This window comes from Ursus arctos, chromosome X (assembly GCF_023065955.2).
Source record: "Ursus arctos isolate Adak ecotype North America chromosome X, UrsArc2.0, whole genome shotgun sequence".
Lineage (NCBI taxonomy): Eukaryota > Metazoa > Chordata > Mammalia > Carnivora > Ursidae > Ursus > Ursus arctos.
The window spans coordinates 38,913,226-38,934,033 of NC_079873.1; the positions used below are offsets into that span (position 1 = coordinate 38,913,226).

Genomic DNA, 20,808 nt, shown 5'->3' on the forward strand with positions numbered 1-20,808 from the left:
CCACCCAGTTATCCCATACCCCCACCCCCTCCCCCGCAGCAACCCTCAGTTTGTTTCCTATGATTAAGAGTCTCTTATAGTTTGTCTCCCTCTCTGATTTCATCTTGTTTTATTTTTCCTTCCCTTCCCCTATGATCTTTTGTTTTGTTTCTTAAATTCCATATATCAGTGAAATCATATAATAATTTTCTTTCTCCGATTGATTTATTTTGCTTGGCATAATACCCTCTACTTCTATCAATGTTGTTGCAAATGGCAAGATTTCATTTTTTGATGGCTGAGTAGTATTCCATTCTATATGTACTACATTTTTTTTATCCATTCATCTGTTGATGGACATCTGGGCTCTTCCCATAGTTTGGCTATTGTGGACTTTGCTGCTATAAACATTGGGGTGCAGGTGCCCCTTCAGATCACTACATTTGTATCTTTGGGGTGAATACCTAGTAGTGCAATTGCTGGGTTGTAGGGTAGCTCTAATTTCAACTTTTTGAGGAACCTCCATACTGTTTACCAGAGTGGCTGCACTGGCTTGCATTCCCACCAACAGTGTAAAATGGTTCCCCTTTCTCTGCATCCTCCCCAACATCTGTCATTTCCTGACTTGTTAATTTTAGCCATTCTGACCTTTGTTTTAACATTGTGGTTTTGATTTCCCTGATGCCAAATGATGCTGAGCTTTTTCTCATGGGTCTTTGGCCATTTGTATGTCTTCTTTGGAGAAATGTCTGTTCATGTCTTCTGCCCATTTCTTGATTGGATTATTTGGTTTTGGGTGTTGAGTTTGTTGAGTTCTTTATAGATTTTGGATACAAGCCCTTTATCTGAGATGTCATTTGCAAATATCTTCTCCCATTCTGTCGGTTGTCTTTTGGTTTTGTTGACTGTTTCCTTTGCTGTGCAAAAGGTTTTATCTTGATGAAGTCCCAGTAGTTCATTTTTGCCTTTGTTTCCCTTGCCTTTGGAGACATGTCTAGCAAGAAGTTGCTGCGGCCAAAGTCGAAGAGGTTTCTGCCTGTATTTTGATGGATTCCTGTCTCACATTTAGGTCTTTCATCTACTTTGAGTCTGTTTTTGTGTATGGTGTAAGAGAATGGTCCAGTTTCATTCTTCTGCATGTGGCTGTCCAATTTTCCCAACACCATTTGTTGAAGAGATAGTATTTTTCCCATTGGATATTCTTTCCCGCTTTGTTGAAGATTAGTTGACCGTAGAGTTGAGGGTCCATTTCTGGGGTCTGTATTCTGTTCCATTGATCTATGTGTCTGTTTTTGTGCCAGTACCATGCTGTCTTGATGATTACAGCTTTGTAATAGAGCTTGAAGTCCGGAATTCTGACACCACCAGCTTTGGTTTTCTTTTTCTTCCTTCCTTCCTTCCTTTCTTTTCTTTCTTCTTTCTTTCTGCGAAAGAGAGCACAAGTAGGCAGAGTGGCAGGCAGAGGGAGAGGGAGAAGCAGGCTCTCCACTGAGCAGGGAGCCTGACGTGGAGCTTGATCCCAGGACCCTGGGATCATGACCTGAGCTGAAGGCAGACGTTTAACCGACTGAGCTACACAGGCGCCCCAGCTTTGGTTTTCTTTTTCAACATTCCTTTGGCTATTTGGGGTCTTTTCTGGTTCCATACAAATTTTAGTGTTATTTGTTCCAGCCCTGTGAAAAAAGTTGATGGTATTTTGATAGGGATTATATTGAATGTATAGGTCGCTCCAGATAGCATTGACATTTTAACAATACTTGTCCTTCCAATCCATGAGCATGGAATGTTTTTCCATTTCTTTGTGTCTTTTTCAATTTCTTTCATGAGTGTTCTATGGTTTTCTGAGTACAGATCCTTTGCCTCTTTGGTTAGGTTTATTCCTAGGTTTCTTATGGTTTTGAGTGCTATTGTAAGTGGGATTTACTCCTTAATTTCTCTTTCTTCTGTCTCATTGTTAGTGTATAGAAATGCAGCTGATGTCTGTGCGCTGATTTTATATCCTGCCACTTTGCTGAATTCCTGTATGAATTCTAGCAATTTGGGGGTGGAGTCTTTTGGATTTTGCCCGTAGAGTATCCCATCACCTGCGAAGATTGAGAGTTTGACTTCTTTGCCAATTAGGATGCCTTTTATTTCTTTTTGTTATCTCATTGCTGAGGCTAGGACTTCTAGTACTGTGTTGAACAGCAGTGATGATAGTGAAAATCCCTGTCATGTTCCTGACCTTAGGGGGAAAGCTCTCAGTTTTTCCCCATTGAGAATTATATTCACTGTGGGCTTTTCATAGATGGCTTTCATGATATTGAGGTATGTACCCTCTATCCTTACACTGTGACGAGTTTTAATCAAGAAAGGGTGCTGTACTTTGTCAAATACTTTTTCTGCATCTACTGAGAGGATCATATGGTTCTTGTCCTTTATTAATGTGGTGTATCACACTGACTGATTTGTGGATGTTGAACCACCCTGTCCCCTGCAGTCCAGGAATAAATCCCACTTGGTCATGGTAAATAAACCTTTTAATGTACTATTGGATCCTGTTGGCTAGTATCTTGGTGAGAATTTTTTGCATCCATGTTCATCAGGGATATTGGTCTGTAATTCTCCTTTTTGGTGAAGTCTTTGTCTGGTTTGGGAATCAAGGTAATGCTGGCCTCATGGAAAGAGTTTGGAACTTTTCCTTCCATTTCTATTTTTTGAAACAGCTTCAGAAGAATAAGTATTAACTCTTTAAATGTTTGGTGGAATTCCCCTGGGAAGCCATCCAGCCCTGAGCTCTTGTTTGTTGGGAGATTTTTGATTCCATTTCCTTGCTGATTATGGGTCTGTTCAGGTTTTCTCTTTCTTCCTGGTTCAGTTTTGGTAGTTTATACATCTCTAGGAATGCATCCACTTTTTCCAGATTGCCTAATGTTGGCATATAGTTGCTCATAATATGGTCTTATAATTGTTTGTATTTCTTTGGTATTGGTTGTGATCTCTCCTCTTTCATTCATGATTTTATTTATTTGGGTCCTTTCTCTTTTCTTTTTGATAAGTCTTGCCAGGGGTTCATTGATCCTATTAATTGTTTCAAAGAACCAGCTCCTAGTTTCATTGATCTGTTCTACTGTCCTTTTGGTTTCTATTGCATTGATTTCTTTTTTTTTTAATAAAGATTTTATTTATTTATTTGACAGAGAGAGAGACAGCCAGCGAGAGAGGGAACACAAGCAGGGGGAGTGGGAGAGGAAGAAGCAGGCTCCCAGCAGAGGAGCCTGACGTGGGGCTCGATCCCATAACGCCGGGATCACGCTCTGAGCCGAAGGCAGACGCTTAACGACTGTGCCACCCAGGAGCCCCTATTGCATTGATTTCTGCTCTAATCTTTATTATTTCTGTTCTCCTTCTGGGTTTAGGCTTTATTTCTTTCTCTTTCTCTTAGGATGTTCTTTCTCCAGCTCTTTAGGTATAAGGTTAGCTTGTGTATTTGATACCTTTCGTGTTTCTTGAGAAAGGCTTGTATTGCTGTATGCTTCCCTCTTAGGACTGCCTTTGCTGCATCCCAAAGGTTTTGAGCAGTTGTGTTCTCATTTTCATTTGTTTCTATGAATTTTTAAATTCTTCTTTAATTTCCTGATTGACCCATTCATGCTTTAGTAGGTTGCTTTTTACCCTCAATGTATTTGAGTTCTTTCCAAATTTCCTCTTGTGATTGAGTTCAAGTTTGAAAGCATTGTGGTCTGAAAATATGCAGGGAATGATCCCAGTCTTTTGGTACCAGTTGAGACCTGATTTGTGACCCACTATGTGATCTATTCTGGAGAATGTTCCATATGCACTTGAGAAGAATGTATTCTATTGCTTTAGGATGGAATGCTTGGAATATATCTGGGAAGTCCATCTGGTCCAGTATGTCATTCAAAGCCCTTGTTTCCTTGTTGATCTTCTGCTTAGATGATCTGTCCATTGCTGTGAGTGGGGTGTTGAAGTCCCCTACTATTATTTTATTATTATTAATATGTTTCTTTAATTTTGTTATTAATTGGTTTATATAATTGGCTGCTCCCATGTTAGGGGCATAAATATTTATAATTGTTAGATCTTGTTGGATAGACCCTTTAATTACAATATAGTGTCTTTCCTTATCTCTTTTTACAGTTTTTGGTTTAAAATCTAATTTGTCTGATATAAGGATTGCTACCCCAGGTTTCTTTTGATATCCATTAGCATGATAAATTGTTTTCCACCCTCTCACTTTAAATCTGGAGGTGTCTTTGGGTCTAAAATGAGTCCTTTGTAGACAGTATATCGACAGATCTTGCTTTTTTTTTTTTTTTGCTTCTGAATCCCAGCCCTTTTTTTTAAAATGTTTTTTTATTATATTATGTTAGTCACCATACAGTACATCCCTGGTTTTTGATGTAAAGTTCAATGATTCATTAGTTGCATATAACACCCAGTGCACCATGCAATACGTGCCCTCCTTACTACCCATCACCAGCCTATCCCATTCCCCCACCCCCCTCCCCTCTGAAATAAGTCAAGCAGAGAAAGACAATTATCATATGATTTCTCTCATCTATGGAACATAAGAACTAGGAAGATTGGTAGGGGAAGAAAGGGATAAAGAAAGGATCTTGCTTTTTTATCCAGACTGATAACCCATGTCTTTTGAGTTGGACATTTAACCCATTTACATTTAGGGTAACTATCAAAAGATATGAATTTAGTGCCATTGTATTACCTGGAAAGTTACTGTTTCTGTATATTGTCTCTGTCCCTTTCTGGTCTATGTTATTTTTGGACTTTGTCTTCACTTAAGGGATTCCTTTAAGTATTTCTTGCAGAGCTGCTGTAGTGATCACAAATTCTTTTAGTTTCTGTTCATCCTGGAAGCTTTTTATCTCTCCTTCTATTTTGAATGACAGTCTTGCTGGATAAAGTATTCTTGGCTGCATATTTTTCTCGTTTAGTACCCTGAATATATCATGCCAGTCCTTTCTGGCCTGCCAGGTTTCTGTGGATAGGTCTGTTGCCAGTCTAATGTGCTACCCTAGTAGGTTATGGACCTCTTGTCCCAAGCTGCTTTTGGGATTTTCTCTGTCTCTGAGATTTCCACACTTCACTATTATTATGTCAAGGTGTTGACCTATTTTTATTGATGTTGAGGGGGGTTTTCTGTGCCTCCTGAACTTGAATGCCTGTTTCCTTCCCCAGATTAGGGAAGTTCACAAGTATAATTTGTTCTGGTATACCTTCTGCACCTCTCTCTCTCTTTCTCCTTCTTTTGGGATCCCAATTATTCTTATATTGTTTTGCTTTATGGTATCACTTATCTCTCAAATTATCCCCTCATGATCCAGTAGTTGTTTATCTCTCTTTTTCTCAGCTTCTTTATTCTCCATAATTTTGTCTTCTGTATCACTAATTCCCTCCTCTGCCTCATTTATCCTAGCAGTTAGACTCTCCATTTTTTATTACATCTCATTAATAGCCTTTTTGATTTCAACTTGAGTAGATTTTAGTTCTTTTTTTCCTCCAGAAAGGGATTCTCTAGTGTCTTCTATGCTTTATTCAAGCCCAGCTAGTATCTTTATAATTGTTGTCCTGAACTCTAGTTCCGACATCTTACTAATGTCCATACTGATTAGGTCCCTGGCAGTCGGTACTGCCTCTTGTACTCTTTTTTGAGGTGAGTTTTTCCATCTTGTCATTCTGTCCATAGAATAGATGAGTGAGAGAAGAAAATACTGAAATGGCAACAACGACCCCAGAGACATATACACTAATAACTAAATCAGAAGAGACCCAAAACTGAAAAAAAAAATTTTTTTAAAGAGAGAGAATATAATCAGACAGGTGAACAGAACAGAGCAATACACTGGATCCTGAGTGTATTTTGTTCTGTTTGTTAGAAGAAACAACATCCCAAAATTGTAAAAAAAGAAAACATATTTTTACAAAAATAAAATTAAATACAATGTAAGGATAGAATTTAACTGTAAAGATGAAAATCAAAAAAGACTTTAAAGAAAGAAAAAAGAGAATATAATCATATAGGTGAAGAGAACAGAGCAATACACTAGATCCTGGGTGTGTTTTAGTCTGTTTAAGAAACTGCATCCCAAAATTGTAATGAAAGAAAAACTTAAATATACAAAAATAAAATTAAATATAATGAAAGGACAGAATATAACTGCAAAAAATGAAAATTAAAAAAGACTGAAGTTGATAAAATAAATTGGTTGAAAGGGAAAGAAAAAAAATTAAAATTGAAAGACTGAAGAATCATGAGGAAAAAACCCCTGAATTCTGTATACTGCTTTCCCCTAGCACTGGAGTTACGCAGTTCCGTGTGATTGGTAAACTTGGTTTTAGCCGGATATTCTTGGTGACCATCTGGGGTCGGGGCCTGCTGTGCTAATTCTCAGGCGTCTTTGCCCCAGGCGGAATTGTACCGCCCTTGCCAGGAGGCTGGGCTAAGGGGTTCCAGATTGCTCCATGTGGCTTTTGTTCCCTGAAGGCTTTCTGCCTTTCTGCGCTGCATTAGAGGATGAGAATGAAAATGGTGGCCTCCCAGTCTCCAGCCCCAGAGCCAAAAGTTCACGCCCTCACTCCTCAGTGCGCCCTCGGGGAAAAGCAGTCAGTCTCTCCTGCTTCCCTGGTCTCTGGCTGCGCGCCATGCGCACCCGGCCTGTGACTGAGCACGTCTGTCTCAGGCATGCGACCCCAGTTCGAGTCTCCGAACCCTGCGGACTCCTGTGGCATGCACCCACTCCTCCTAGTGGGGGAGGGAGAAGGGGGGTCTCACCACGATTCTGTTGCTTGCTGGGCCCCTGCTCAGAGAGCGGTCTCCCAGCTGTGCGGGGGTTCACAGTTCATGGCAACACCAAGCTGAAAGCCCACTCCCCGGTTCGCAGATCACAGCCGGCTTCCCCACTGCAATGCCTAGGAGCTCTGCCGCACTCAGGCGTCCCCGTTCTTTCTGTGACCCTGAAGATCCTGAGACCACACTGTCTCACCTAGGATTCTGCCCCGCTTGGCTGCCTGAGCACCTTTCAGACAGGGATGCGCCTCACCGGATCAGACTTCTCCACATTCCGATTTTGTGCTCTGCTGCTTTATCACCCTCTAGCCGGCTTCCAGAGGCTCCCTCCCCCCGCGGTTCATCTTCCCATATATTGCCTCGGATTGCTTCTCCGCACCTCCTGCCTTGCAGAAAGTGGTCGCTTTTCTATTTGCAGAGTTGCAGCTATTTTCTTAGATCTCCGGTTGAGTCCACAGGGGTTCAGAATGATTTGATAGCTATCTAGCTGAATTCTGGGACCAGCCGAAACTAGGGTCTCCTACGCCTCCGCCGTGTTGGAAAGTCCTTGATGTTTCAGTAACATTTTTTAAAAGACTTCTTTCTCAGTTAATTTCCCTAGCACCCTTCTCGAAAATTAGTTGAATCAGGGGCGCCTGGGTGGCACAGCGGTTAAGCGTCTGCCTTCGGCTCAGGGCGTGATCCTGGTGTTCTGGGATCGAGCCCCACATCAGGCTCTTCCACTGGGAGCCTGCTTCTTTCTCTCCCACTCCCCCTGCTTGTGTTCCCTCTCTCGCTGGCTGTCTCTCTCTCTGTCGAATAAATAAATAAAATCTTTTTTTAAAAAAAGAAAACTAGTTGAATCAGTCTGTATGCCTGTACCACACTGTCTTAATTCTGATAGCCTTATATTAAGTGCTCACATCAGGTAGTGCAAGTCTTCCACATTTGTTGGTTCTTTTCACAATCGTTTTGACAACTGTAGGTCCTTGCTATTTCCATATAAATTTTAGAATCAGGTTGTCAATTTCTAGAAGAAAAAGCCTACAGGGGATCTTGTTGGAGATTGCCTTGAACCTGTGGATTCACTGACTCTATGGTTATGCCAACTATGTCGAGTCTTGTCACTTACCAACAGTGTATAGCTCTCCATTTATTTAGGTGTTTTAGAATTTATCTCAGTAATATTTTATAGTTTTGAATGGACAGGTCTTACACATATTTTGTTGAAGTTACTCCTGTTGTATATTCTTACAACATGAAGAGTGGGGTTTGTGTTGTGTGTGTTCATAATTTGCATCCAGTTTTCCATTGGTCATTTCTAGTTTATAGAAATTTCACTGATTTTTCTGTGTTGTCTTTGTATCCTGGGACCTTCCTCAGCTCCTATATTAGTGCTAGTAGCTTTTTTTGTCGATAGTTTGGCATTTTCCACATGAACAATCCTGTAGTTGTGAATAAAGACTGTTTTTTTCCTTCCTTTCCAATCTGGATGCTTTTATTTCTTTTTCTTGCCTTATTGTACCAGCTAAGATCTTCAGTATAATGTTGACTAGGTATAGGGAGAGCAACATCCTTGCCTTGTTCCTGATCTTAGGCCAGAAGCATTCATTCTTTCACCATTATGTATAATTTACCTTGTAGGGTTTTTCATAGATGCCTGGTAGAGGTTCAGGACATTTCCTTCTAATTCTGGTTTTGTGAGAGTTTTTAATCACGATTGGGTATTGAATGTTGCGAATGCTTTTATGGGTTAATTGATATGATTATTGATATGCAAATGCTTTTATGGGTTAATTGATATGATTATTGATATGCGAATGTTTTTATGGGTTAATTGATATGTAGGTATGATATACATACATTTTATGTATATCGTTGGATTTAAGTCTGTCATTTTATCACTTTTCTTTTTTGTCCTCTCTTTTTTGGTTGTTGTTGTCTTGCTTCCCCATTCCTCTCTTTGGAATATTTGGTTATTTTTTTTACGTCATATTTCTATTTTGAGATAACTGTAGATTCACATGCACTGATAAGGAAATAATACAGAGAGATTTCCTGTACCCTTATGCAGTGTCCCCCCAGTGGTGACATCTTGCAAAACTATACTACAAAATAGAACCAGGATATTGACATGAATGCAGGTAAGATACAGAACATCTCCATACCATAAGGAATTTTATAGGCAACCCATTTCTTCCCACCCGTATCCTTGCCTTTCCTTAAACCCTGGCAAGTACTAATTTGTTCTCCATTTTTATAATTTTGTCCTTTCTAGAATATTATACAAATGGAATCATGTAGTATGTAATCTTATGGGATTGATACTTTTCACTCAGCATAATTCTCTGGAGAGTCCTCTAGTTTTTGTATTAGTGTGGCTTCTTTTTTGGCACTGAGTAGTATTCCATTCAATGGATCCGCCACAGTTTACCCATTGTTGTGTGCATTTAAGGTTCCTCCATGTCTTTCTGCAGCTTGGTAGCTCATTTCCTTTTATTGCTGAGCAGTATCCCTCATATGGATATACCAGTTGGTTCATCCTCTCAGCTACTGAAGGGCTTCTAGGCTGCTTCCAGCTTGGGACCATTGTGAATAAAGCCGCTATAAAGCCGTTATTTCCACATGCAAGTTTTTTGTGGACTTTAAGGTTTTTAATTTTTTTACTACAAACTCCTTTTATTTATTAATTCATTCATTTTAGAGAGAGCAGACCCACGAGCAGGGGTGGGGAGGGGCAGAGGGAGAGGAGAGGGAGAATCTGGAGCAGGGCTTCACGTTCAGCACAGAGCCCAATGCGGGGCTCAGTCTCACAACCCTGACAGCATGACCTGAGCCGAGATCAAGAGTCGGACGCTTAACCAACTGAGCCACGCAGGCGCCCCTGCTGTGAAGTCCTTTTAAGTGAGAGTTATTTTCCATGGAAATTCTGTGTACTCTACGTTGTGAAAGCACCACTGCAGAACTGTTTGGATAGTGCCACAGCCGAGGCCCAGTGGTTTCACTAATGCAGGACCAGTTGTTCGGGGGATTTTACAACTTCTAGGTTTTGTAGTCTACTTCAATGTCCATTTGGAGTACGTGGCTACCTGTGGCACAGGACTAGGGTTCTCATGTCTTGTAAGTAACTCCTGATTGTTCTGTTTTCATCACCCAGGGGGTGACATCTTTCTAGTTCCCATTTTAAAAGCTGCAACGTCCTTTATGGCTTCCAGCTTTTAGGAGGTAGCTCAGTTCTAGTTCTTTGTGTCTAGACATTTGTGTCCTGTGGCCTAGAACCCACTCTGCTCATGAATTAGAGCCTTAACCCCCCAACTGCAAAGCCATACAGCATCAGCTTCTGTTGGCCCCTGACTTTAAATCTCCCCTTGATTTTTGTCCCATCATATTCTTCACTGATCTTCAGCTTGACTGAGTGTTAATTATTTTTGTTACAGATGGGCCAGCAGTTCTCTGTGCTTGCAGTCGGAGGAGGTGGCGGTGGTGGTCACAGGGAGAGCCCATCCACGTCAGCCCAAGTCCTGGGGACAGGGCTTCACAGCCAGGCTTTTCTGAATTAATTTTAGCCCATAACACGATACACAGTAGAAATGATGACTCACTGCATTTGTTTCCTTAGAACTCGGGCAAGGTGGAGACCGGATAGACAACTGCGAGGAAAGCCAAGACCAGCTTCTGTGGCAAGCTGCATTCGTAGACAGGGAAGCACAGAAGGACCAAAGTGGCCAAGAATTCACAGCCTTCAGAAAAATCATTTATCCAGGCTCAGACTTTGTTTCTATAAGGCAAAGACTCTCTAAATGTTACTCACGGGGAAGGTGTTCAAAACATAATTTAAACTTTCTTTACGGAAGTAAAGGCTTTTTCGTTTCATAAAGATATTACCTTAATGGGTTTTTCTGCTTCTTGGCAACACTCTTAAGCAAGGAGGATAATGACAGTCCCACGTGCCCCAACCAAATGCATATCCTGATGTTTTACAGCTTGAGGAAACAATCATAAGGAGTGTGTTTAAGACGCAGAGAGAGTAAGCAATATAGCAAGCATTAGCCCCCCACTCCGAGTCACGGTCCGTGGCTCCTTTGTGAAGCCCGTGTGTGTGCTCTTCCACAAGGCCCTTCGTCCTTCCCGACCTCACCAATGGCAGAAAGGTGGCAACGTTGCATGTGGTCATTTACTTCTGTCTCATTTACTGTCTTGCATTTAAATGTTTAATAGAAAGTAATAAGCAGACTTGCACTTCCGTGGACATTGTAGTTGGTCTTGCCAGGCCAGCAACCATACAACAACTAGGGGGAGAAAGGGGATAAGTGGAAAAAAATATGTTGGAGCTGTTGCAGAGCAGTGGAAACAATGAGGACTAAATGAATTAAAATTCTGGAGAGTGAAGTGCCTTTTCTAGGTGACCAGACAATTGCTGTCCGTTATCTGGAGGTAGTTGCTGATGCTGGGTGTGAGCCGAGGATGGGGCTTGGCCCAGGCTGACAGACTTTACAAGGGGAAGGAGATCCAGAGGAGCTCGTGGAGGTTATATAGGGCAGACTTGCAAAGAAAAGGGCTCCAGGAGCATGACTAGTTTTGTCCATAGGATGTTTGCTGAGTTTGTGATGGGGCGGGGGGGTGGATAGCGGGCTGGGCCAGAAATGCAAAGTGAGCCCTTATGCACTCTCACATGCTTTGGAAACAGTTCAAATCGAACCAGAGGCCTGCACGATCACAGAGCAGGAGGGTAAAGAGCTCAGCTCAATATGCCTGAAGGGGGAACTAAATCTCAAGCAGTCTCAGGTCTGGGGAAACAGAGACCCAAGAGGCTGTCAAGCAGAAGTGCGGAAGGGATAGCCTGAGGAACAGCACTAAAGAGAGCTAGCTGATCTTACCACTGCAGTACAACCCTGGTTGGTTTGAGGTAACCAGGCCCAGACTTTATCTGCCGAATAGAGGAAAAGGCAAACTGTACAGGTTTTTAGTATACGGTGTCTGATACAGGTTACTAGACATGAGAAAAGGCAAGAAAGATGTGGTCGTTAAAACAAAATGAACGACTGTGGTAGGCACGCTTCTAAGAATGACCCCCACAGACTCTCTTTATAATCCGCCCCCACCCTGTGACTGTGGGTAAAACCTGTGAATATGATGAGACAGCATTTCTGTGGTTGTGTTACATTCTACGGCCAAAGGGACATGACCTGAGTGGACCTCATCTTTTCATAGGAGCTTTTTAAAGGCAGTTCCTCCAGCTGGGTGGCAAAGGAGGAATCCAGAGATTTGAAGCTATGGAAGGGGTTCAACAGGAGAGATTCTCTGTTGCTGACATGGGGAAGGATCTGTGAGCACTGTCCAGGATCTGAGAGTGGCCCCTGACTGCCAGCCAGCCAGAAAATGAGGGCCTCAGTCTGGCAGCCATAAGGAACTGAATTTGGCCAACAACCTGAATTAGATTCTCGCCCACAGCCTCCAGATAAGAAGCCAGCCCAGCCTACACCTTGATTCCCACTTTGTGAGACAGAAAGTAACTAAGCCCACCAGATTTCCGAGCTGCAGAACTAAGAATTGATAAATGGGTGTTGTTCTAAGCCACTGTTTGTAGTAATTTGTTTCAGCAGCAATAGAGAGCTAACACAGAAAACCCAGATGAGTTTGACATTGGACTCAGCAAAAAGCACTTTAACCATTAATATAACAAAAATAAAGGAAAAGACAAAATGGGTGAAAGAGGATTTAAATTGTTAGAATCTCTAAAAATGGATAAAATATGTATGCTACAAGTGAAAAAAATACAGTAACCAAGAACTCGTCGTGTATGGGCTTAACAATGGATTAGACACAGAAGACAGGACTAGTGACTTTGAGGACCATAGGCTTGTCCCAAGGAGAGGGAAAAAGTGCAAACGACTGCAAGCAAACTGAGAGGCATTTGGGAAACAACCAACACGTAAAGCGCGTGTAACTAACTAGAGCAGGAACAGTTCCGAAACAATGGTAAAATTTTCACAAGCCAATGAAAGAGATCAAGCCATGGGGTCAAGAAGCTCTAAGAATCCCACGCGAGAGTAATACAGTCGCACCATTCCATTTCCAGCCATGATGGAGTAACCAGGACCAAACTCCCCCCCTGCTGTAAACAACTAGATATCATAGATACCGTTACGAGGCTAACAGTTTTCATATGGTGAGCAAAGGCCATGCAGGACTGTAAAGCTGAGAACGAAAAGACCGTTGAGGTGGGCCCTTTGATGGCCTTGGCTTTCTGCTGGGAGGCACGTAGCAAAATACAACGTGGTGGGGGGGGAGTCCCAAGAAGAATTTGGTGGTTCGTGGAGTTGAGAAAGAGATGAGTGCTCAGGAAGGCTGAGGCAAGTAGAAGTTTCAGGGCACGATAGTACAAAGGAGGGAGTTGTTGACAAGAAAGAGCAACAAAAGTAGGGAGTCCCCTCCTTGAGAAGAGGGGAATTCACCCAAATCTGTAGGTATTACAGGCAAAGTCTAGCAAGCATTTGGTGCACATTTTGTCTTGGCTCCTGGCCTCAAGAGGCTATGGAAAGTTCCATCTAGAAATTCCTTGTGAAAAACTCCAGCAAAGCACATTTAAAAGAACCTACATGGCCTCTTCTGTTCCTGCTGAGCTTCTGTAAATAATCAGGCCAAGTTGTTAAAACTAGCGTTATTTTACAAACAAAAGTTAATTGGGCTATCTATGGTAAAAATGAGGGTGATTATAGAGAAAAAAAGATGTTTCGATAACATACCTGAGTAAATATTAGATTCTAATACCATTTTTTTTTAAATTTTTATTTATTTATTTATTTGAGGGAGGGAGAGAGAGAGAATAGGGGGAGGAGCAGAGGGAGAGTGACAGGCAGACTGCAGTGAGCACGGAGCCTGATGCGGGGCTTGATCTCACGACCCCGAGATCATGACCTGAGCTGAAATCAAGAGTCAGTTGCTTAACCTACTGAGCCACCCAGGCGCCCCTAATACTGTTTCTTATAAGCTGGACTAGATCCTCATTTCTTCTAGCACCTGACCGCCACTCTCCAAACGAACATTTTTAATTTTTCTCCCGCCTTTGAGTTGGACTCATTTGAAAATGAAAGCCGCCCCTTTTTCCTGAAGCCTTGCAAACTAAACATGAACAGCTGGGCGCGAACTTAAGAGAAATCGCCACAGCCAGTCGTGTGTAGGTGATCGTCACGCCTGTCGCTGTGTGGGACATTGAGAGACCTCGAGACATTTGAACTGCAATCCAGGGAAATATGTCAGACTGCCACTGCTGCTCTCAGTGTAGCTGAAGAAGTTTCAAGCTTGACAGCTAGAAGTCTCCACCGGCTGTCCTCAGGACCCAGAGACTGACTTAAGACTATGACCTAATCATTAACCAGTGTTTTTCTTTGTTTCCATAGAAATGCCTCTTGTTTAATACCTGATTCGTGAACCAGAGGCCTAACTTTGAAAGTGCACCTGCGTCACCATCTCTTAAAATGAGTTTAACTAAACGGACCTTTTGTCAGGACTAAGAGTGCCTCCATGAGTTACGAGCTAACCGACAGCCAGCATCATATTAAATGGCAAAAGCCTATGAACACTTTCCCTCAAGCTCATTAAGTTTTCCTCGTCTGTATCGACTCTGCTGATAAGCCTGGCATCCCTAGGAGTAAAACTGATGGGCAGTCCGTAGGGATGCTGTTTAATTATGATCAGAAAAGGGCAAAATTCAAAGAGCAGGAGTCTGAGGGCAAATTGCTTCATTAAAAAGTAAGGGTCCCTTGCTCAGTTCCCAGATCTGAGCCAGATTTCAGACCTGGAACCAGTCGGAGAGGTGCCCACGTCCCTCAGAGGAAGGACCCTACATCGTCGTAGCAGGTATATGTTGCCCTGAACTATCGCCATTTATTTGGGTGACTACAGACCGAGAAAAGGGGGAATTCCCAGATATTTCTAGGACTGCTGGACACAGCATTCTGAGTTCATGTTTATACCCAGACCCTCAAAGCATGATCATGGCCCTCCTATTAGAGTGGGGGCTGAGTGCTTGCTTAAGTCCGACTCACAGCGGCCCACTGCATCTGCAGACGTGCCCAGTGGTCATTTCCCAGTCTTAGCTGTTGGATTATGTCCATGGTGGGTCCTTGGCCTGTGTAGTAAGATCCTTCACTGTGGGGGAAACAAAATGGAAAACTCTTGCTTTCTCCCTCCCGCAGCAACCAAGATGGTAAACTGAAACCAGTATTGCACCCCTAGGGGATGATGGAGATCAGCGCCACTAGTAAAGACTTAAAGGACGCAAGGGATTAGTGGTCCCTAATCATATTTCTGTTTAATTCATCATTCTGGCCCTTGCAGAAACCAGTTAGAATAATGGGATAATGGGATAATGAGTTTGAACTACCACAGGCTCAAATACACAAAGTTTAACTTCATGAAAGAGAAATGCAGGCCTCTTCGGGATCTGGAGGGAATGTATTCCACACCCAGAAGTCCTTCTCTGGCCCACGTACCAGGCGACAGAAGGCTGCCAGCTTTGAGGCTGCCTAAGGCAGGAAAGACTGTAGCAAGCCCAGGCTGTTGTGCAAGCAGCCTTGTTGCTTGGACCCTGTGATCTGGCTGGCCCTATGGTGTCAAGGGTGTCAGCGGTGGGAAAAGGTGCAGTGTGACTCGGGTCCCTGAGCCTAGAGGGAGGCCATGGAATCTGCAGTAGAGACTACTACTTCTGAGGAACCACTGCTGGACCCTGTTAGACACCATAAACCCCATTCTGTCACACTGTGCCAGACCGTCTACTGAATAACACAAAACTGCCGATTTTCAGTGTGGCCCAGAGCAAGGGTGCACTTTGAAATAGGTCTGGTCCACCAGGCGCACTGTGTCTCGGGCTGTATGACCTAGCGTATCCTGTGCTGCTTGAAGTGGCTGTGGCGGATAGAAATGATGGGTGGAGCCTTTGGGAGGTCCCTGTATGAGTCACGGTACAGTCCATGAGGATTTGGGAGTATAGCAACGCCGTCTTCTGCAGATAACTATTCTTTGGAGAAAGTTTCTAGCTTGCTCCTCCCTCTGCCCTTTCTCAGCCATCCCCCCTCAAAGTTAATAACTACCCTGAATTCTAATACCAGAGAGAAAACTTCCATAGATAGGAAGGTATGTTTGTGACCCTGGAAAAATGGGAAAAGGCAATTAGAAACTCAAGGAAAATAAAGCACTAGGCAAAAAAGTAAATAATTATTGGAAATAATTTGCATTTTCCTAAGAATTTCATTTTATATTTTGTTCATATTATTCAGTTATTTTAAAAGACCGTGACTTGTGTCTATGTCTGAATTACTTGTGGGTCTGCTTCTACTATCCACTTTTTTCTTAACTTGACCCTGGGGGTGCCTGGCAATTTTCAGTTGAATACCACGGTGCGTGAGAAATTGTAGAAACTCTAGACGAGCTCCAGTTCCTGACAGGCAGTTACATAAATTACTTTAATTCAGTTAGCTAGTGGGCTAATTCAGTTAGCTGGTGAGCTCATTCAAGTTGGGGCATCAATCTTCTAAAGATCTGGTTTATATTTACTTCCCCCTAATTCCTAAGGCCCTTCAGATTCCAGCTGAGAGTCTTGTGGTATTTACCTGGGCCCTTCGTCACTGGTGGGATCTGAAGTCCAAGTTTGAGCACCTTGGGACACGGTTCTGCTGAAAGCCCTCCTTGGTACCTCAGGCGCTTGCCTGTTCTGCATCTCTGAATTTATCTTATGCCGTTTACCGATCCGCTCCTTGTGGAAAAAAGCTCCGTCTACTGGGCTTATTTTTCTTCTCCAAGATTTTGCCGCTCAAGTCCTACAGTCTTAGCTCAGGGTTCCCTCAGGTCCTGGAAGCCAGCTGCAGTTCTTTGGTCCCGGGGCTTCCTCAACATGGCTGCTTACCTCATCAGACCAGCAAGGGAAGTTTCTTTCCGGTCTGCCAAGATGGAGTTTTTTTATTTTAATGATTTTTTATTATATTATGTTAGTCACCATACAGTACATCCCTGGTTTCCGATGTAAGGCTCGATGATTCATTAGTTGCGTATAACAACCAGTGCACCATGCAATACGTGCCCTCCTTACTACCCATCACCGGCCTATCCCATTCCCCCACCCCCTCCCCTCTGAGGCCCTCAGTTTGTTTCTCAGAGTCCATAGTCTCTCATGCTTCATTCCCCCTTCTGATTACCCCCCCCTTTCTTTATCCCTTTCTTCCCCTACCGATCTTCCTAGTTCTTATGTTCCATAGATGAGAGAAATCATATGATAATTGTCTTTCTCTGCTTATTTCACTTAGCATTATCTCCTCCAGTGCCGTCCATGTTGCAGCAAATGTTGAGAACTCGTTCTTTCTGATAGCTGAGTAATATTCCATTGTATATATGGACCACAACTGCCAAGATGGAGTCTTATATGACATACTCACAGGAGCGACATCACTTCACTTCTGCCGTAATCTGTTGTCTAGAAGCAAGTCTCAGTTCTGCCCACACTCGAGGGGAGAGGATTACATAGGGCACAATTCACTGGGCTCACCTGGGATGTGCCTGCTACAAGTGCTGATGATAGGACAAGAGGAGGAAGGCATGTAAGCAAGTAGCATTCACAGGTATCACCGTGAAACGAGCTTTATATCTGGTGTCAGAAGTCGGTTGTCTCATTGCCTGTGGTATCTGTGACCATTCACTACATCTCCTCTGTGAAATCTGTTAGCTAATAACTTATGTCACAGGATTTGGTGAACTATGGAGGTATTTTTATTTTTTATTAAAAAACCACATACAGATAAAATCAGGATACCTATTCTCAACATCCAAAATATATTCTCAAAACCAAAGACAAAGCTGAAAGGGAAAATGGATGGGAAGACAGAATCAAGTATGCACAGGATTACTTTAAACAATTTATTGGTAGTTTCTGGAGACTACGCTTAAAACATTTAAAAATCAATTATCCCAACACCCAAATGATAATTTGCTGAATAATCTGGCATATTTCCTTCCTAGCTTTTTGTTCTATGTGTCTGTTTACCTACCTACACACACCTAAAATAGATATAATACAAATATGTATCTGCATATAATTTTACTCATAAAGTTGCCATATTTCTACCACCCAGAATCACTGATACAATGGTGCATATCCTTCCTCTATGTATTTTTTTACAATGTAAACCATATGGTATATTGTTTTAGAATCCGTTTTCTCATTTAACAGATTACCACAAACATTTCCGCAAATCCTCAAACATAATAAAGAAAAGATGATTCTTAATGGGTCCGTATTACCAATTACCCATTATAGGAGATTCAGTTTATTTGTTTTGCAATTTAAATAAATTGCTGTTACAGGAGATACTCTGAAAATTAAAAATCTCTTATTGCCTCACCATAGTGATTACTCTTTCTTAAAAGACAACATTAGAGTCTAAGCACCGTTTCTACGCGAGGATCCCTTTTCTGTAAGGGATGTGCATTTTTGCACTTAAGGTGCTGAGTAACATGTGTAACATCTCTTCGAGCCCCCTTGTTTCCGGGATCCTGATGACCCATCCTTTCTCATGCTATTTAAGGGAGCAGTTTTTCTGTTTGTTTAAGAAATAACACGGGGAGCTTGCCCCAGCTGGGATTAATGGTTTATGCTCTATACTGTTCTCTCAAAAATGTCATACTCTACTCCACAGTGAACCTCACTTTTTATATTTTATGTGCTTGTTTGCAACCTCTGCACCTTTCCCACAAAACGTTTGGTATTGAATATGGAACATGGGGGTACCTGGGTGGCTCAGTCGGTTGGGTGACCGACTCTTGGTTTTGGCTGGGGGCATGATCTCAGGGTCCTAGGATGGGGCCCAGAGTGGGGCTCCAGGCTCAGGAGGGAGTCTGCTTGTTCCTCTGCCCCTCCCCCCACTCGCACGCGTGCGCTCTCTAATAAAATCTTTTAAAAATTATGGAACATGTTTCTCTCATAATGGCTAACATGGTTTTCTAAGCTCATTCAATTCTTAGTTCTTCCTCAGCATAAATACTCTTGATAGGCAATGCCATTTAAATTCTTTCTCAAGGTTACCTCACGTCAACACACCCCCAATTTTGCCACTTTTGAATTCTTTGATGTACAATTTTCCACTCATGGGTAAGAATTCTGGGTAAAAAACTGATCACATTTATTACATGCTTCTGGAATTATGTTTTTGTACCATTATATTAAAGGAACATTAAATAAAATCTGAAGAGTTTCTGACGTTCTCAACATTTATAAGGTTACTCCCCAGGATGAATTGGTACATAATGAGGTATAACGAATAGTGAAATTATCTCACTCTCAAGTATCTTAATAGGTTTTATCTCCTGTATGACTTCTCTGATGTTTAATGAGAGTTGACTTCCCACTGAAGGCTTTTCCACAGTCTCTGCATTCATAGGGTTTTTCTCCTGTATGAGTTCGGTGATGTACAATGAGAGTGGATTTCACACTAAAGGCTTTCCCACATTCACTGCATTCGTAGGGTTTTTCCCCTGTGTGGATTCTCTGATGTTTAATGAGAGTTGACTTCCTACTGAATGCTTTCCCACAGCTGCTGCATTCGTAGGGCCTTTCTCCTGTATGAATTCTCTGATGTTTTATCAGTGGGGACTTCTCACTGAAGGCTTTCCCACACTCATCGCATTTATAGGGTTTCTCTCCTGTGTGAGTTCTGTGATGGACAATAAGGGTTGACTTTTCACCAAATGCTTTCCCACATCTTCTGCATTCATAAGGCTTCTCTCCTGTGTGAGTTCTGTGATGGACAGAGAGGTGTGATTTCCCACTGAAAGTCTTCCCACATATGCTGCATTTGTAAGGCTTCTCTCCTGTATGAATTCTCTGATGAACACAGAGGTGTGACTTTCCCCTGAAGCTTTTTCCACATTTACTGCACTCGTAAGGTTTCTCTTTTGTATGAGATCTCTGGTGTTTAATGGGGTTGGCTTTCTCATCAAAGGGTTTCTCGTGTTTATTACACTCAGGTTTCTCACCCTTATAAGTCCTCTGATGCAAAAGGCTGGACTTACCACAGTGGATTCCTTCATAAAATGCCTGTCTAATGTGTGTTTTCTCATGTCTGATAAGGTGATATGAACTCTTAAAGGCTTTTGCACATTCGCCACATACAAATGGTTTCTCTGCTGTGTGAGTTCGCTTGTGTTTAATCAGAGTTGACTTCTGGATAAAGGTTTTCCCACACTCACTGCATTCATAGGGCTTCTCCCCTGTGTGAGTTCTCTGGTGAGCAATGAGGGTTGATTTCTGGCTGAAGGCTTTTGCACATTCACTGCATTCATAAGGCTTCTCTCCTGTGTGGGTTCTCTGATGTACTGCAAGGGTTGCTTTCTGGATAAACACTTTCCCACACTCAGAACACGCATACAGCTTCTCCCTGGTTTGAATTCTTTGACTTTGATTAAGTGCCTGCTTCTGGTGGAGGGTTCTTCCACGTTGATCAGGCTCAAAACACTTCTCCACAGCTTGAGAATTATGCAGATTGGAACGGAAGCATAATTTCCAATGTGCCTCACGTTCATCATCTTTCTTCCTTACATAGCTTCTATTTTGACAAAGAAAGTTTAAATTATGTTTTGAACACCTTCCCCATGAATAATATTTAGGGAGTCTTTGTCTTATAGAAACAAAGTCTGTGCTTGGATAAACGATCTTCCTGAAGGTTGTGAATTCTCGGTCACTTAGATCCTTCTGCGTTTCCTTGTCTACTAATGCAGTTTGCCACAAAAGTTGGTCTTGGCTTTCCTTGTGGTTGTCTACCTGGTCATCAACTTGCCAGAATTCTAGAAAAAAATGCAAGGAACTCATCGAACTCGTAAACATTTCTACTGTAATGTTATGGGGTAAAATTAGTTCATAAATGTCTTGCTGTGAGCTCCTGTCAACAGGACTTGAGCTGAGGCAGGTGGGCTCCCTCCGTGCCTCGCTAGCACCGCCTCCTCTGACTAAACACAAAGAAATGCTGGCCCATATTTAACAAAAGTAATTTAATTCA

At 42.3% G+C, this 20,808-nt stretch overlaps 2 protein-coding genes across 4 annotated transcripts in view; one reads left to right on the forward strand and one right to left on the reverse strand.

The window, feature by feature from the left end:
- The window catches only part of KRBOX4 (KRAB box domain containing 4), a 69,913-nt gene that overhangs the window by 16,962 nt on the left and 32,143 nt on the right, over window positions 1-20,808 (forward strand). Inside the window, exon 6 of one of the 2 annotated variants that reach the window (XM_057311150.1) lies at window positions 10,386-13,527. The exons of the other annotated variant lie outside the window; for it this stretch is intronic. Within the exon in view, the coding sequence (XP_057167133.1) occupies window positions 10,386-10,642 (257 nt within the window). The 3' untranslated portion in view covers window positions 10,643-13,527. Of the gene's footprint in view, window positions 1-10,385; window positions 13,528-20,808 lie in introns of those variants that run through there. 2 annotated transcript variants of the gene reach the window in all.
- ZNF674 (zinc finger protein 674) overlaps window positions 17,661-20,808 on the reverse strand; it is a 38,946-nt gene continuing 35,798 nt past the window's right edge. For both annotated transcript variants that reach the window (XM_048213488.2, XM_048213489.2), the window contains exon 6: window positions 17,661-20,596. In XM_048213488.2, coding sequence (XP_048069445.1) covers window positions 19,104-20,596 — 1,493 coding nt within the window. In that variant the 3' untranslated portion in view covers window positions 17,661-19,103. The remainder of the gene's footprint in view (window positions 20,597-20,808) is intronic.